Genomic DNA, 19,267 nt, shown 5'->3' with positions numbered 1-19,267 from the left:
TACATGGTCGGTTCTACAAAGTTCTGACAAACCCAGATGTAAACTAGTCTAGTTCTGTATCCTGGCTAGAACATAGGAATATCTTCGAGGAGAATGAAGGTTTTGTCCGTGCAATTATGTATGAAGTTTTTAAGACGAATAACTACCAAAGACATAATGAAAGATGGAACTCCAGACATATTTCGAGCATGTTAAAAACCTGTAGAATCCATCAGACACGTTGTTTCCGGTTGTGGTCGTCTTGCTAACGGTGATTATTTGCACATACATAATCAAGTAGCGAGGGTTATCCACCAACATGCTTGCTTTTCTATAGGTACGGCCTCGTTAAAAATGAGTTGCCTACTATAGGTACATTGTTTGCTACATTTTTCTATACCTAATGGTATGGATGTATTCGAAAATTCCTTCCGTCCCTAAAAACAGACTGACGACGAGTTCTTCCTTAAAGTATTGATGTTTTGTAATTTTTATTTATTTTGTGTTTATTGTTTTTTGTATGAGTTAGTATAAGATTTTGTGTTTGCAGTGTTATGGAAAATATGATATATATTGTAAGTGTACCCATAAAAATTAAAGTAAAAAAATAATTTCATTAGGTAAAATTCGTTGAGTTTTTGGTGTCTAAAGAGTGACTGCGCTTGAGCCTTAGAAATATTCATAGCTCTAATAGAATTAAACATTAAATGTGTTGTTAAGTGCAAAACTCGGGAAAAACTCGGCTAATTTTGCTATTTTTTTTTCTGGGGGGTTCTTACGAAATGAACGAATTAAGAAAATGCGCAGGAAATTGCAAAATTTGAAAACACGTAGGTATAGTAGGAGATCCGAACTAGAGATGAACTTCACCCGTCTGCTTCATCAATCAGCTTTTGACAGTACACTGCTGGACATAGGCCTCCTTAAATGTTTGCCACTCCGTCTGGTCTTGCGCCCTCTGAATCCAGAGGGTTCCCGCTGTCTTCTTAACGCCGTCAATTAATAATTTATATTAATAACCCATCTGCTTGATCTTTTATTAAAAGACAAATTAAATAATACATTAAGAAATGTGTAAGTAATAATGGGTAAGTGTTGACCTTGTTGTGAGCGAAGCCAGCCCACCATTGTGCCGGGGCCTGGAGGTTTCGTCCGGGCGAGGTGGCGAATGCTAGCGCGACCCCATCTCGCTCCACCCAGGCGGATGACTGCTCACACGTGGTGGCTTTTTAGTCAGTAAGAGTCTGACATAACCTTCTGGCGTCCTCGCGCCGGAGGGTATCCGTGATGGATTTTCTCCACGTAAAAAAAGGGTGTTTAAATCAAAGGTTGCCTTGTGAAAATAATTTTTTATTGGTATCTACATTATATTCATACATCGTTATATTAAATATTTTACATGACAACGAAATAACTCATTTATAATAAAATAACCGTGACTCCGACCGTTCCGGGCTTTGGATAATTTCATTCAACCTTAACTATAGAAATATATACGTATTTAAGTTTATAATAATTAGACCAGGGGCACACTATAGTAGTAAAAAAATGATTATCAACAACTGCAGTAAAAAGATATACTGTGTAAAGTGAGCATTAAAATTTTTAAAGTAAATTAGTTAAGTATCAGTCAGGTTACTCTTTCATGGAATTATAAAACTTTTCTTAAATAAACACATGTACACAGATAAAAATAAATAATTAAAAAGTATTTTATAATTCCCAAGTATTTCTAATTGGATTCAAATCTTATTTCAAACAAGCCCCTAGTCACGATTTAACTAGATATAGCACCTTTTCCAAAGACGAAGGAAGACACTAGAATAATTAACGGTAAAATATCAAATGTAATTAGAAGGAATAATTGAATCTGTTTAGAAAAATAACAATACTATTCATAAAAATATGTGCCTATATGAATTCCATAAACAATTTTTAATTTCTACTTACTAGCTATTTATTTACTGGAATGTTGCAATAATTTTATTGGTTATTTAGGTACGTTACTAATGTCGATATAAATATAATATTTGTAATGTACACTATTGTTGCTATACAAAAATAAGTATTCTTATTATTTTAGCAAACAATAGATGTGTTCAGAACAAATATTATTCGCTCATGCATAAACATAAAAAACCATGAATTCAAAATGAATACATCTTGTTTTATATACTATTTATGGTATACTATACACTATATAGATCCCAAATGTATAAGTATATAAATTTATAGTCTAGTAATATCATTTGATAATATCTTAAAAGTGGGGACTAAAATGAAAATAGAAATATTTGTAATATTTTTAAAGTTTTACAAATGATTATACGACTATCCTATTCTCATTTTAATCTAAACAAGTTAATTATTAAGTACACTTGTTACACTCAGATCTTAAGGACGGATTTTTGAGGTAAAAAAACGTGATAATTATGTCACTTCCATATATTTAAATTTTTAGTCCCTTTAAATATTGTAGTCCCTCACTGGCTATTGAAAGCTGAAAAGAAACGTAAATATTATATAAAACATACAGTACAAGATTTTAAGCCATAAGAAGATATCAATGCAGATATTCTACAATTTTGTAATGACGTGTTAAAAAATAAATTATGATTAAATGGTAACCTTATTAAAAACTGTGTAAAGTTACGTATAAGGGGGCTTAACACAAATCTGAGAGCTCTCTATTTTCGAACCATTTTAGAGCCTTTGCTTCTTTTTTTTGCAATTGAAGTCAGTTACCAGGCGAGTGCCGGTGGTCGTGGTCGCGCGAGTCGCGCCTGTCGCGCGTGTCCCGCGCGTCCCGCTGCAGCGCGATGTACTGCCGGATGAGGCGCGCCACCTCGTGCGCCTGCTCCGCCTGCAGCCGCGTCACGCGCTGCTGCAGCAGCGAGCCGCACTTCACGTCCAGGAACAGAGTGCCGTCCTCGGACCGCACCTGGAGCCGAGGAAAATTATCACATTGTCATTTTCATTTAAGTAGCCTTACAAAAGATCATAGCTAAATAATTCTGCTATCAAATGCTACGTTCCTGTGGTGACTAAGGTGTTCAAAGTTTCTAGGGTAGGTCGTGATTAAAATTGCAGGCGTTTATAGGCTTCGGTATCCGCTTACCATCACGTAGACTTGTTTGCTGACCTATTTCTATTAAAAAAGCTGACATGTTCTTTGTTCTTATGTTTATTTTCTTTTGTCTATGTAAATATTTTCCGAGTTATGAAAACACCCATCGGAGAGGCTTACCTTCCTGGTGGAGATGAGCTCGGCGTAGGGCCAGTGCGTGTCGGTCTCGTGCGTGGCGGGGTGCAGCAGGTGCACGCCGCGCCGGTTGAGCGCCAGCACGTGCTCGCGCCACTCGCCGCCGCCCACGCGCCGCACCGCGAAGAACGACGAGCCGAACAGCGCCCAGCGGGACAGCACCTGCGCCCGGGAGAGCTCAGTGACGTGTGTGACACACGTGCATATAATAATGATTATGCCCGAGGCTCGTGCTTCGATAGTCAAGGGACTTTTAATGAATAAAACCGCATCGCTAATACTTTTTATTTTCAGAAAATTAAAAAAAAAAATGACTGACGTAAAACTAAAAATAATTAATTACCGACGCAGTTTCATTGGGGAATAGTAATATGACCTTTGAAAACATTTTAAAAATGAAAATACACTTAAACAAATTATGAACTGTATAGAATATCTTACTTGTAAAACTTTAGATTTTGCAGCAGCCGGCGTCATAGTCCGTACAGTCGGCCACTCTGCCGAGACCCACGAGGCCCACTTCGCTGGCCGGGGTTCTCTTAGGGCGAGAAGAGGTTTCGGGAGAAGGAACTTGAGGTCCCTCGGGTGCGGCGCGTCGGGCAGGCCGGCGGCGCGGTGCAGCAGCGCGGCCACCAGCGCCGCGTCGCGCAGTGCCCCGGCGGGGGGCGCGCCGCCGCCCGGCAGCACCAGCAGGAGGCCCTCCAAGTAGTCTGGGGCAACCTGGGAAAATATTACGAGTTACATTAGTCTGAACGAAAGTGATAGAATCTTCAACAAACAGTACGTAATTTGCGAGTGTAACAGACTAAATATAGGAGGTCTATCAGCGGAGAGGAATGACGAGAGTAAAGCGGAGTGGATGCACGTACCTGGTTGAAGAGCACCTCGGTGTAGAGCGGCGGCGCGTCGGCGCGCAGCGGGTGGTGCCACACGGAGCGGCAGAAGATGAGGTAGAAGGGGTGGTGCGCGCGCTGCAGCTCCGTGGTCACGTCCAGCACGTACTCGTCTCCGGCCAGCGGCATGGTGAGCGCGTCGCCCGCCACGATGCAGTACAGCGAGAACTCCGCGCGCTCCGCCTCGCTCGTCACGCCGATCTGACAACCACCAATCAAGTTTATCAAATAAGGACTAGCCCGTCAGCACAGTTAGCAATGACCACTTTCTGCTTCGTAGTCGTGGAGTTTGGGCGTAATGTATAGTTGTTTGTATATGTAATATTTATATGTAAATTGATTGCACATAATATGTATCTATACCATCCGGCAATAATAAATTGACTGTGATGACGTATGCACATGCTAAACATACTTCTAAAATATACTTGTTTATAAGAGCAGAGTGGGCGTTATCAATGATCATTCTTCAAGTTTCAGTTACAGTTGTCTATTTTCAACTGCAATATTAAACTATTGAGGGATTCGTCACAAGCGTGCTTATCGGGCACATCTTGTCAACAATCCTTCTCAAGATAGCCGGTCGTCTGCCATCGACAATGACTCTCCGCTAGGTTGTCGATATGTCGTAATCTGTCATATGGTACGTACGTTAACATATTTATAAGAACAAAAGAAACACTTTCCAAATACGTGAAGACATGATTATATGCACATACCAGTTCGCAAAGCTCGTTGACAATGTCCTGGACGACGGTAGCGCAGCGCGTGTTTACAACTCGTTCGGCGCCCCCTGGCAACCGGTAGAGCTGCCGTCTCGCCGAACGACCTGCTGACACTGCCGTCACCTGCACAAATGTATCGTCATATCTATACATATAATAAAATGGTAGGAAAGTCAAAACTGTAAATTGAATATTTTTTTAAAAGAATACTTGGTGTGTGATCTACAATCGATACCGAAGCCAAAAATATGGTTTTTAGAATTTTAGTCTGTATGTATGTCCGGGATAAACTCAAAAAGTACTGCATGGATTTACTTCAAATTTGGCACGAATATTATTAAGAAGTCGGGTCAACATATAGGCTACAAATTATCATGCTATCACCTACGGGGAACGAGCAGTGAATCTTTATTTCTTCAACGCATTCTGTAACAACGCGTAATCTAACGACGCATATTTGAATGTTGTTGTTATTATGTTAATAATAACCATGCTATAAGCTAGCTTCACACTATAAATAAAGACATTCTGTAGTATATTTAGTATCAGCATTGCACCCGTGCGAAGCGGGGGCGGGTCGCTAGTACATTATAAAATGAAGTAAACAGGGCGATAAATAAAAGAGAGACAAGAAGAAACTATTGCTCCTTCCTTACCTCTTCAACACTAGGCACATTCTTCCTGCCGCCGCATCGAAGTGTCTTCCTGAAGTTGGCGAGACAGACCGCTGCCGTTCCTTGGCAAGGTCTTCGCCTGTCTGCCGCCGCCGCTGATAAATACTCCACGAGGAAGGGCCTTAACGTTTCCGAACATGTGAAATACGAGGCGAGAATGGACATGAGTCGCCAAGCGCGCTGACACGAGTCTTGTGCAGGTGATCGGTTAGATGTGGTCTGTTTCATTAACTGGCAGTATACCTCGTCGCGTAATTCGGGAACTGAGTGACAGTGCTGAAAACAGAGACATTTTTTATTTATAAAACTGCAATAAAATTCTCTACACCAGCCCTCGTGACTAAGAATCCTTGTGACATTTTATTTTTTCAAATTTTAACGAAATAGTCAATACGTGTATATGTATTTTAAGGTATAACCATAAGATTTTGACGTAAAATAAAGATTAACACTGTTTTGCCTCGTCACGGATATAAGGTTTTATATAGGTAGTAATTTGTAGCAACCCATCTGAGCGACGTACCACGATCTTACAGAAAAATTACAGCTTAATAACACTGCTCTCTAGTAGGTTTGTATTCCTTTGGTAAGTAAAGTGGCCAGAGCTTCTGGAGACGGTTGGGAATTCCGTCGGCAACGCACTTAAATACCTTCGGTATTGCTGGTATCTATAGGCTACGGTAATCCGTTACCACCAGGCGGGCCGTAAGCTTGTTCGCGACTTACTCGTATATAAAAAAGGTGAGAGGGTGGGGCTCACCATGAGCACGGTGTAGACGCACTTGACCTCGGTGAGGTCCTGGTGCACGGCGCGCTCGGCGGGCAGCAGGTCGCCGCAGTAGGCGCGCACGCAGGTGAAGCACTCGAGCGCGGGCGGCGCCAGCGCGGCGGGCAGGCGCAGCAGCGGCGCGCGCAGCGGCGTCGCCTGCCACTTCACCACGTCCGTCTGCGCCTTCCACGTCCATTCGTTACGCTTCGCCTTGCTCTTGAGTGATGAGTCCGCTTTCAGGATTTCTAATCTGTTCATTAAACGATTATTATTAGATTTGATGATCATTAAATAGTATTTTTTTACGTTTAAAATCATTCCTATAATTATAAATAGCGTGTAACTGTCCATATTATACGAATCAGTATCTCCCGGATGCAATTTAACTAATTATTCTAAATCAGTTCACGTCGGCGTCGTATCATCATCAATATCGGATGTTTTCACTAACAAAAATATTCAAAATGAGTGTAATCTTATTTATAAGTTATTTTGTTTTATTCAGCTTATCATTGCAATAGATTCTGTTGTAACAAACCATGCCAATAATATTTTTTCTGAGCAGCTTTGTATAATAACTATCGTTACTAAAGCTTTAAGATAATATACAATTCATCAGCTATAAACCAATGATGTTAAAAACTTTTATTTAAATGGGTATTAGTTAAAAATAACATAATAACCTAAAAAAATATCATTGCAATTATAGCCTCTACATGGTTTAGCAAAACAAAATAATCTAACCTGACAAGTGATTTAACAGCAGTTAAATTACGTTATCCAAACCATAACTGTAAAGCCACCTCGATAATATTCTACGTATATTATTCTTTCTAGTTAATACATAACTTGTCGAATTAACAAAACCGAGTTATCGTTCTAATGATATGGAATATGAAAGAAACACGAACGATACGATTTGCCGACAGAGAACTTTGATTTCGCACCTTCATTAATTTGAAAGTTTACATTTAGAAGAGAAAGAAAATACGTGAGAATATTAGCATTCAAATTGTTACACTAAAATTTTTGTCAGTAATCACTGATAAAATCGCCACTCATTCGAGCTCTCGTTTTGCTACTATAAAGTTTTATACAAGTCATACTAACTTTCGGTACCTAAAATGTTTATTGAGTGTAGTGTGAATAAGGGTTTCAATTCGTTATTCAAAAGTATACCGACAATTTTAAAGTGAAAAAAAATATTAAGATTAGAGAATAATTTAAATAAATAGCCGATAGCAAAATAACATCAAAATGGGATAATTTTCAATCGTGTAATATGTATGCTGTCCAAATAGCGTTGAAAGTGTTCTTAAAAGTATGTTTTAGAAATAAAAATAGGTATCGCTATTATTTTGTGCTTTAATTCATTACTAATAAACTTTGAATTTTATGTGCATGCATTTTTTGACTAGTGAATTTGATTTTCATTTGAGTATATAGATGTTGAATGTTATGACACATTTTTCATTATCATTTTAGAACCTATACCGTATAAATACAAGGCTTTTTAAGTTAAAACTAATACAGACTCATAGTATGTAACTAAAAATTAAAAAGAAAATTATTTATGTGTCAGTTTGAATAAAAATAGCTAAAGAATGTGTTCAAAGTAAAAGTTATACATCTCTTAGAAATTATGAAAAGGTAGAGTAATAAATAAACATGAGCGTATAAGAGGTTACTCAACATCATTAACGGGAAAAAAATTAAATAATCAGCTTTCAAATGTTTCATTTTATTGTATCACCGTGAACAGCAATAAGTTATAATCGAAATAAATAAAAATCGCAACCGCGTTAAAATTAACGTGATTTTTGTTTCGTTTAAAACATCTTCAATTTGAAAACTACTTATCAAGATTGTCAATAAAGGTGGTTGAAATTTATAGATATTTTAATTTATGGAAATTATTTATTGAAAATAATATTTTATATTTAACACATTATATGACAGTGTGTGTTCGCGGATAACTTTGTCGTATATTTACCGATTTTGCTGATCTTTTTTTTATTGGGAAGGAGATATCCCAAGGGTAAAGGGTAGGGCAAGGATAAGTAACGATATTTTAAGTTTAGGTAATTATGTTAGTCTTACCTTTTCTGATATTGAATTTTAATAATTTCGATCCATTTTTATTTTTAATGACTTGTGCAGTAAACTAGGAGAAATTTATCAAATACAGAATTCTAATAAAAAATAAAGTTTTAGAATGTAAAAAGTGGGTTTTGTAGAGACCGCTGAAAATTGCCAATTTTTAACTCGTATTTGAGATCGAACGGTTAGTCTGAGAAAAAACTAAATAGTGACATTTGTAGAGAATTTTAAGTTCTTTAATTTGTGTAAACAAACCATTTACTAAAATTTAATAGTTTTACAGTTTTAGGCAAAAACCGAAAAAAACAGATACTTTTGTGATTTTTTTAATGTTGTGTCATGAAATATTGTCCGTAGATTCAGATTCAGCACCCCAAAATACATATAAAATGCAAAAATCAGAACTACCCCAAATCTTTCCAAGTAAAAACATAATTTATCTGAACTATACTTACGTTGTATACTTGTCGATGTAATTGAAGTCGGTTTTTTTTTCGTTTGCTAGCAAACACAATTATATTTCTAACACGCATTATTTAATCATAAAATAAATAACAATTTCATATTTGATTTCAAATAGCTTAACACAATTACTGAGTACCTACGTATTACAATGTTTATAGCGGTATATTTCGTAAAATTTCTACATAACGGTAGTACAATAATACTTTATTTAATAGTTGTATATATCGTTTTGTGTCAGTATCGACATAATATTCAGCATTTCAACATACCGATTACGTGTTATATCGCAAGTCGTGACCACAATAAACGATTAACCATGATATCCGCGAAGTGCTTTCGTCGTAATTAAAATATTCCACCTGTGCAATACGAAACGTCTACAAAACAACGAATAAATAAATTTACTAAATAAGTTTATAACCGATTAACGGCCGGATTCACTGGTTATGAATCAAGTTTATCCTGCAAATAAGTTACGAATAGACTTCAAAATAGTAAGTAGAACCAGCTATTAGGACCTATTTTCCGTCAACTAATAAACTACAAATTTTACAAGATTTACATTTGCGAAGAGCCAACCAAGATTAACATTTGCGAATATAAATATGTCATAAATGTAATGAAGTTCAATAGTAAAAAGAAGAATATATCATAAATTTTATCAGTTAGATATCGTCATCTATCAAAAAGCGTTATCCACAAGCGGCGAAACAGGCCCTAATATAAATAATACTTAAAAAAATACTTTTCCAGTCTGGCTATTCCAGATCTGCGCTATCACTTAGCATAAATTCAGAATACATTAAATGATATTAAATGTTACCTAATTTAAAATCGATTCGTTATGCTTATGTTTTTGTAGTTTTAGTGTTCATTAGACAATCCGAATTGAACAGGTTTACAAAATTTATGTTCATAAATCATTAAATTTTATTATGACTACTAGTGTTGGGAAGTCTTTGTCTTGTGTGATGTATCTCAATATAAACTAGAATTGTTCGGTGTAATGACAATTAAAGTCGTTAAATGTCGTTAAGCGTTATATGTTAGGGGGCTTTTTTGCCTCATAGTTTGCGATAAAAGTTTTTAATATACCTATATTATTATTTTTCACCATCTAGTTGGACTATATTTATATAAGAATTAATTATTATATTATTATTATAAGAAGAAATTATTAATAAATGTAATAATATTTTGGATTTAATATTTAGTGATACCCACATTGATGTTTCTCGATCTACTACTGCGTTAGTTTCGGAGGATGGCTATCACCCATGTTTGGATTTAAATGCACCGGATCTTATGTTGCCTTGTATTAAACGCGAATCTTTTATAAAGTATTGCTTCTTTAAAGCCGACTACTATGAAATCAATAACTTTCTTCGCAACGTTGACTGGCACACAGTACTTCAGGGAAATAACATAGACGAAATAAAACAAAAATTTTACCTTATTATTAATAAAGTCATACATGATTTTGTACCAAAAAAAATATTCCACCGGAGAGATAAATTTCCCGTTTGGTATTCAAGACCCTTAATACGCGTAATAAATGACAAACTCCGAGCGCATAGGCGGTGGATTCGGCACGGTAATCCCAGAGACTACGATGAGTTTTCTATTCTACGAAGGCGACAAAAGAAAATCCAAATAAAATGTTACGATTCGTATCAAGAATATATACAAACAAATCTTAAGAAGAACCCTAAATACCTGTGGTCATACTTGAAAACATTGCGTAGCGGCAACACAGGATACCCCAACGTACTCACTTTAGGTGACAATTCTTACCGCTGTGAAGCTGACGCCTGCGAAGGTTTCAGCCATTTTTTCGAGAGTGTATTTCAAAAACCAGCTACTCAATATAATCTCCCACTACTAGCAGAATCAACTGACACAATTTATAGGCTAAGTTTCTCTGAGGATGTGGTTTTAAAATTACTAAAACATATTGATCTTAACAAGGGCCCAGGTAGTGATAAAATCCCCCCAACGTTTATAAAAAACTGTGCTTCTTGCCTAGCTAAACCGTTGACCATAATTTTTAATCTTTCTATAAACGTTTTTAGTACTTTTCCTAGTATCTGGAAAGAAGCGTTAGTTATACCCATTCATAAAAGTGGTTCCCGTGGTCGGATCGAGAATTATCGGCCTATCTCAAAATTAAACTTATTTTGTAAAATATTCGAAAAATTAGTATACCAATCTATAAGTCCGTTAATTCTCTCTTCGATCCCGGATGAGCAACATGGATTTATGAAGAGGCGTTCCACTGTAAGCAACTTAATGGTATTTACAGATTACATCTTTCGCTCTATGGATGGTGGTGTTCAAGTTGACGCTATTTACACAGATTTTGAAAAGGCGTTCGACAGGGTTGATCACATAATTCTGTTGCACAAGTTGCATACCCTGGGTATAAGAGGTGACCTTTTTAGATGGATAAGCTCGTACATAACAAATAGGAATCAAGCTGTAACTTTGGGAAGAGTGCAAAGTTCTTACGTTACAGTTATTTCTGGAGTTCCGCAGGGGTCTATACTGGGCCCATTACTCTACAATGCGTATCTCTACGATATTGGTTCATGTTTAACTTACTCTAAATTTATAATGTTTGCTGACGACAAGAAGATTTATTTAAAAATCAATAACATCACTGATTGCCACAAAATACAATGTGACCTAAATGATCTATACATATATTACTTAACTAATCGTATCACTGTAAACGCAACTAAATGTCATCAAATTACTTTCACTCGTAAAAAGAATCCTATATTATATACTTATGCTATAAACAATGTCCCCATCATAAGAGTCGATTCTGTTCGAGACCTAGGGGTGATACTAGATTCCAAAATGACTTTTGTAAATCATATCGATACAATAATTTCTAAAGCATATAGTCAACTAGGTTTCATATCACGAGTTAGCAATACCTTCAAAAATATAGGTTGTATCAAAACTTTATATTTCTGCTTCGTTCGAACTATACTGGAATACGCTTGTAGTATATGGGCCCCTGTATACAATGTACATATCGACAGAATTGAATCGCTCCAGAAAAAATTTATAAAACTTTTGAACTTCAAAACTTACAGAACTTCTCCCACCTATGTTGATTCATGTAAACACTACCAAATTGAATCCCTATGCCAACGTCGTAAGCAGTACGATATTGTCTTATTACATGATATTGTAAGTGGGAAAATAGATTGCAGCGAGCTTTTATCCCAGATTGAATTCCGAATTCCATCAAGACGGTCTAGACATATTAAACCATTGTTCCATACACCTCAAGTAAGAACTAATTACGCACGTAACTCGGTCATCTGCCGTATTGTCAATACGTACAATACGCAGTATCCAAAATTAGACCTTTTTTGCCCAAGAACAAAGACGGCACTTAAAAAAGAAATCAAAAAGATGCATTTTTCGTAGTATCATCAATAATATTCTAAACCAGCACCTACAGATTTATGCACAAACCCACACAAATACACCTTCATCTTACATACACACACCTACACTAATACACCTCCATCTTACATGCACACACCTACACGAACACACATTCACATCTTCATGTCATGCACTCACCTCTAACTGCAGTGGATAAGACGGAACATAGCCGTTTACTTTTTTTACTTCTTATTATTATATTTTTTAAATATAGTGTCTAGTTATGCATTTTATAATGATTAATTTTCTTTCATATCAGTGTGATCCTATTTTGGCCATTTTTATGCATTATATTGTAACATACTATTGTATTATAACGCTGTTGGATTGCCTAATAAAACAAAATAAAATAAAAAATAAAATAAAAAAATAAAAATAAGACATATTTTTATTCGCACTTGTGAATCTAAATGTTTTAGTTTATTAAGAATAAATTAATATTAATTTAATTAAGATTAATTTGTTGCTGAGAAACATTTCCCGATGGCCAATTCTATTCTATTCGTAACTTATGTGCAGGGTAAATTTTATCCACCACCAGTGAAACTAGCCCTAAATATCTTATACAGTTTTTAGGCTTAAGCATCAAATCACGAATTTTCTTTTTCTGGTGTTATTTAGGGTTAGATTTTATATATTTACTAGTTGACCCCGCAAACGTTGTTTTGTTATATATGTTATGAGCATCCTTAACCCCCCCCCCCCCATAACTTAGGGTTTGAAAAATAGATGTTGGCCGGATTCTCAGACCTACTCGATATGAACACAAAATTTCATAAAAGTCGGTCCAGCCGTTTCCGAGGAGTATGGTAAATTGTATATAATATGACAAAATTAACAATAAGCAGCACGGATTTAATATTCAATACGCCGCCGCCGCCTTGGTATTAATCAATACCTAAATAATATAAATTCAAGTTTAGAACAGAAGTGAAATTTCTGTGGCTATACATAAAACATACCTATATATTTCGTTAATAGCTTTCTTCGCTATATTAGCAGATACTTTGCAAGTAATTCCTGATGTACACAGTACCTAATTAAAATATTTATATGCAATTAAGTGTGTATGCATGCAGAATGCTGTTGTCTGTATGTGCGTGCGTATGTTCGCGTTAACGAGCCGTGACTGATCATTTTGTATGTATTTATTTAAATGACGGAAGGGTAACTCAGTTTCGCTCGTAAGTGGAGAAATTTTGTTTTATTATGTAACCTAACATATGTATAGTACATAAACAAAATATATTAACATCTAGACTATAAACATATAAAAGAGCGGCTGTGTGGGCCGTGCCCACACACTCCTCTAATGGTTTAGTGCCCGCCCCAGTATGTTTGCTTTCAGAGTCGAAATTTTAGGCTGAATACCTGAAAAAAGTCAGTGATAGTTCAACTTTTTTCGTAGTAAACAAGAGAAGTCGATACTGATAATACTGATTTAAACTAAATCTTAACTCTAACTCTTCTCGTGAGAATGGTAAGATTCGTCATGCTTTTTCACTGCGGGTTGACTTTGGATAATTTTCCTACTAAAACCAACGATCGTTATCAGGTGTAGATCATAAAAACAGGATAACAGTTCTCTTTACGTGTCCAAAACAAACTCCTATTTGTGCAAATTTAAAAAAATCAAATAGATTTTTATATCAAGCAGATATCGTACCTACGACCGAGAGTGTTAATACAACTTTAGCACCACTACATTAAAACGGCCGTTAAATGATAGTAGAAAACATTGATTTGTTTTATTTTACTAGTAACACGGTTTAAGTCATTAACAGACTAGTAGTAAGAGATCCGAACTAGAGAAGAACCTCACCCATCTGCTTAAAGGATGAAGATGATTTTATATTTCGCTTTAGCCTGTACCTAATATCCCACTGCTAGGGATAGGCCTCTTTCCCCATGTAGGAGAAGGATCAGAGCTTAATCCACCACGCTGCTGCCCTGCGGGTTGGCAGATGTATTTCCTACTATGAGTAACGATCGCTATCAGGTGTACCTACATGATAAAAACCGGGACCGACAGCTTCACGTGGTCTCCAAGGCGCGGTGGAGAACCACAATGACTAACAACCAGACCGGAAATAAATATTTGTATAAGCACAAATATCCACTCCGAGCGGGAATTAAATCCACGACCGTCGGTGTTTAGGCGCCTCCGACACGGCACACGCACCAATACATCAGAGCGGTCGTCAAAAATGATTTTATATTTATTTTAGTATATTAGAAAAAAAATCGCGAAAGGGTTGGCTGAATTTCCAGCCAATCTTTTCGAGATTAAGAAGATAAATATTTAATTTTTATCCATTAAGCAGATGGGTGAAAATTATGTCCAGTTCAGATCTTAGACTATATACGTAGTAACATAGTAAGAACGATGAAAGTATTCGAATAGTTTAGTATGTACTGTTTTAATAATAATTCAATATAAATTCAATTGATTAATGCTTAGTATAAACTAGCAACATTGGTAGAACATTATTACGAATATATTAAAATATATAAGGCCATATGCTTATAAAGGAACGAAACACCATTTTAGGATAGTTATGAAATTCAGTATTCGATATATTGCGGGAAACGATTGCCATGGTGGTTTTAAATGTATTGTATTTATATTTCGATATATTTTCTAAGACTTTATTTTTATTTTCTTACTTACTTCATACAGATATTTCCAGCCAACACTTTTCTTGTTTCATGAATATGGCCTGTTTTAAAAATATTAAATAACTTATTTATTCTGTTTATTGAAAATGGTCATAGGCTATAATATATGACACTGTATAATGAAATTTATGTGTGTGTGACAATATATGAGCGAAGCAGTAACCCTAAATGTCAAAGAATCTGATATTTATCAAGACATAATTGCAAAAATATATTTTTCATTTAAAACTTATCTATGAACCATTATAAGATCAAATAAATAACGAATACAATAAAACAATAGAAAAAAGTAAATACAGATAAAATTAATTTGTGTAATAAAAGATCGTTAAGTAATGTTTATAAATATGTATCACTATAAATAATTGTGATACAACAATGGTCATATAAAAGTGAGATTAAAGAAAGTTGTCTCTCTTAATTTAAATTAGTTTCAATGTGTTACGCAGTCGTTGTAATTACTCGTGCGTTGTGTAATAATTATAATTATTATCTTATATTTTTAATTGTAAACATCTCGTACCGAACAACAGTATTAGGGATCCTAATTAGGAACGTCTATGGTGATGCGGTAATTGTCTATGCTGTTCTTGTCTTCTAGTAAAATAATTATCTATTAGCTATACCTTGCGGTTACACTCGTGTTAATTTAAGGAAAAAAACGTACTAAAATATAATATATTAATTATAATACCTTCCTCGGTAAATGGACTCTCAGAAAATAATTTTTTCCATTCGAACCAGTAGTTCTAATATTAGCGCTTTCGAACAAACAAACCTATTTTTCAGTTTCATAATATTAATTGGCCGACCTGGCGAACTTCGAACCACCTTATTTTTTTTCTTGAATATATTTATATATATCGAAATAAAATATAGCCCATTTTCCAAGTTGGATCAAACTGCACACGATGTGCAAATTTGATTAAAATCGGTTAAGTAGTTTAGGAGTCCAACGCGGACTAACAAAGTCACGTGTAATTTATATATATTATGATAGTACAGATATCAGTCGACTGTTACCTATAACACTGGCATTACACACGTTAGCCTACTTAAGGAAGAGACCACGATAGTAAGTTAAAATTACATTCAGCCTGTAACAATCACAGTTGGGCATAGGCCTTTTTCTCCATGTAGGAAAAGGATTGGAGCTTAATCTACCACGCTGCGCCACTGCGGGTTAGCGGATGTTTCCTATGTACCCTACCTAGTAACGATCGCTATCAGGTATTTTACTTAGTTGTAAAAGACAACAATGTTTTTTTTTTTTACATGAACACGCATATTTGCTTTTATTTATAAAAATTTTAACCAACGTTTCAGCATGACTACATAGCTATAAACGTTGGTTGTTCATGTATGCTTGCACGCAGGTATGAACAACCCTTACGCTACTCTAAAACTTTGTTATCACTTCATATTTTTCTTAAATCAATAAAAATATATGGCTGAATAGTAAGAGTGATTTCTTTACTAAGAAGTACTTTTAGATTGTAACCGTGCAATTAAGGCAAGGTGAGCAAGCTTATGCCGTTATTTTTATTATTTTAATAAAATGCAGAGAGAAAAAATATTACATCGTTTTATTATTAAATACCATCGTAATAAAAATAACCTTACCGACGCCGGTACAATTGTTACGTGACGAGTCTCAAACAAACAGAAAAAAAATCTCAAAACTTCCTTAATTAACCATCACATGTATAAATCACCTAAACTAAAATACAAAACACGTTAAAAAGAACCTCACAGGCATTGGTTGACGTCACAGTCACTCTCGTCCGCGGGGGTATCGGATAAACTGTCACCGGATATTTCAAAGTCACTATCGCCCGCGGAGACCGTCATTTTGTTCGACCGCCGATATGTTACTAAACGCAATTCGCGTCGATCGGCGAAAGTGGCGGAAAACGTTTAAACCGATCGATTTGGAATAACTTTGCATTAACGCACGGATTTTGGTTTGTTTACGGCTTGCTTTGGGTTATGATTGAAGTTACCTAACCCTATACTATTCACCCAGTACTTAATAGTAGAAACTTTGTTTTAATTAGTTGTAGTAACTGAATCCTGCTATTAGTTGTGTTTACGACTTTAGTATTTACTAACTGAATCCTGCAATTTCATCTACTCTGAGAAATAATTGTTTTTATCTCAAACAAAAAAGCAACTCTATTTACATGTAACAATACGCGTTAGAATATCTCGCCCAAATTAAAATGAAACCATATGACAAGCACCAGCTTCGAATACATTCATCATCATCATCATTATCATTCCAGCCTATTACAGTCCACAGCTGGACATAGGCCTCCACAAGTTCGCGCCAAAACTGCGCGAACTCATGTGTGTTGCCCATAGTCACCACGCTGGGCAGGCGGGTTGGTGACCGCAGGGCTGGCTTTGTCGCACCTAAGACGCTGCTGCCCGTCTTCGGCCTGTGTGTTTCAAAGCCAGCGGTTAGATGGTTATCCCGCCATCGGTCGGCTTCTTACGTTCCAAGGTGGTAGTGGAACCTTGTTATCCTTTAGTCGCCTCTTACGACACCCACGGGAAGAGAGGGGGTGGCTATATTCTATGGTGCCGTAGCCACACAGCACTCGAATACATTAAAACAAATTAATCATAAAAATCGGTGCACCCAGTAAACAGCTATGAGGTTACACACATAAAAACGATACAGTCGAATTTAGAAACTCCTCCTATTTTTTGAAAGCGGTTAGAAAACAAAAATAGACAAGAAATAAGAGGTACTCGTATTGCAGTACACGTAGTGGTCATAAAATTCGATTTTTCTTAGCTTTAATTGTTTATATTAAACAAATAAAAATGGGACTACTTAATTGAAATATATCCAATAGTTTTCCGTGAATGAAATTTTAGTGGACGAGCGATAGCCCCGTGTTTCACTGACTCGCTACCTGAACTCACTCCAGATAGTCTGGAGTTGCATTATGTGATGAATGTTAAATTGCCATTTGTTGCACACGTTTTGCTAGTGGTAATACTAATGTTTGTTTATTTTTTCATGTCGCCATTGAAATTTCTGTTGCCATTGCAGTTTTTTATTGGTATATAGAGAAAACTGTTGTTTGAAATTTTACAATCGCAACCAAAACAAACATTTTTATTTTTATTTAAATTTATATAGCTAAATATAAGGATCGCATTTGTTACTTAAAAATCCAGAGGGAGGCCTAATAAAAGACCTCTTAACCCTATTTATTAGTCTCACAAGAGCAAAGCAATAAAAATGCCAAGTAATTCGACACATATAAGAACTTTTTTATGTGAAATCACAACGGGGCGTTGAGTACATACGAGCTTTAACTCTAGTTTCTATTAATACTAATCCATTCATATGTAATTTATGATTATTTCTTCAATTAATTAAACTACAACATTACCTGGCGAGTATATTATTCACTTGTAAAATGTTATAAATGAAACCCTTGACATTTATTAAACTTTACACACGCACTTTTATAGTGTTAAATTAAAAAAAAAGATAAAAAGCTTTATACATGACGTGCTTAGGTAAAAGTACAAAAATCGAAAATTGAGCTCAGTTTTAAAAAAAAATTAAACGAAATAAATGGTATTATTATAATAATGCTGATTAAATACAAGCAGTTTTTTGATACATTTTACAATTGTTATCATAAAATAAATGTAATGGTGTCAAAATTTCAAAGTAGTTACAGAAATTTACGGCTTTTTTAAAAGCACGGCAGTATATTAACAATCCCTTGCTTATGCTGAACAAAGACAAATTAAAAACAACAAACACTAAGAAATTTTGATAGATACTTGCATTCTGTGTGTTAGCCGTACTGCAGCAGCACACGGCATGGCCGACTGCTCTTTGGTTCTGTCTCACGTCAACAGAGCGTTCCGCGCGAACGGTGTTCTCAGCACTACTGACTAGGGCTGTGTACTTTTAAAAGCACTTTTTACGAGCCATTGTTTTTTACAAAATCCGTGAACTGAAAACTTGCCCAATCTACTAAATATTACGTTGAGACGTAATAGTTTAAGAAGCCTAGAATAATAACCTAGTAACCTAATCAAAACGGGAAGCACTTAAAACTTAATTATATAGGGTTGAAATCAAAAACTGTCAGTTTTCAATACATTCATCTGATGAATCCAATTCAAAGGATAATATTAAAGCCTTTTTGATTACAAAAGTACAGCTAACAACCAATAAAAAAACTACATATAGCATTTAGTTAATTACTTTTATATATTGT

The 19,267-nt window shown here is 35.6% G+C and overlaps 1 protein-coding gene across 1 annotated transcript in view; it reads right to left on the bottom strand.

Annotated features, from left to right (window-relative positions):
• Positions 1-1,313: 1,313 nt before the first annotated feature.
• Positions 1,314-19,267, bottom strand: part of LOC123656849 (unconventional myosin-XV) — an 83,182-nt gene continuing 65,228 nt past the window's right edge. The window contains exons 23-30 of the mRNA XM_045592466.1: positions 6,294-6,552; positions 5,516-5,809; positions 4,854-4,982; positions 4,111-4,335; positions 3,683-3,961; positions 3,227-3,403; positions 2,725-2,920; positions 1,314-2,479 (exon numbers count right to left, since the gene is read on the bottom strand). Coding sequence (XP_045448422.1) covers positions 2,463-2,479; positions 2,725-2,920; positions 3,227-3,403; positions 3,683-3,961; positions 4,111-4,335; positions 4,854-4,982; positions 5,516-5,809; positions 6,294-6,552 — 1,576 coding nt within the window. The 3' untranslated portion in view covers positions 1,314-2,462. The remainder of the gene's footprint in view (positions 2,480-2,724; positions 2,921-3,226; positions 3,404-3,682; positions 3,962-4,110; positions 4,336-4,853; positions 4,983-5,515; positions 5,810-6,293; positions 6,553-19,267) is intronic.

The sequence above is a fragment of the Melitaea cinxia genome, chromosome 10 (genome assembly GCF_905220565.1).
Source record: "Melitaea cinxia chromosome 10, ilMelCinx1.1, whole genome shotgun sequence".
Classification (NCBI taxonomy): Eukaryota; Metazoa; Arthropoda; class Insecta; order Lepidoptera; family Nymphalidae; genus Melitaea; species Melitaea cinxia.
Note: the sequence above shows the minus strand (reverse complement) of the source record. Positions and strands in the feature narration are given on the sequence as shown.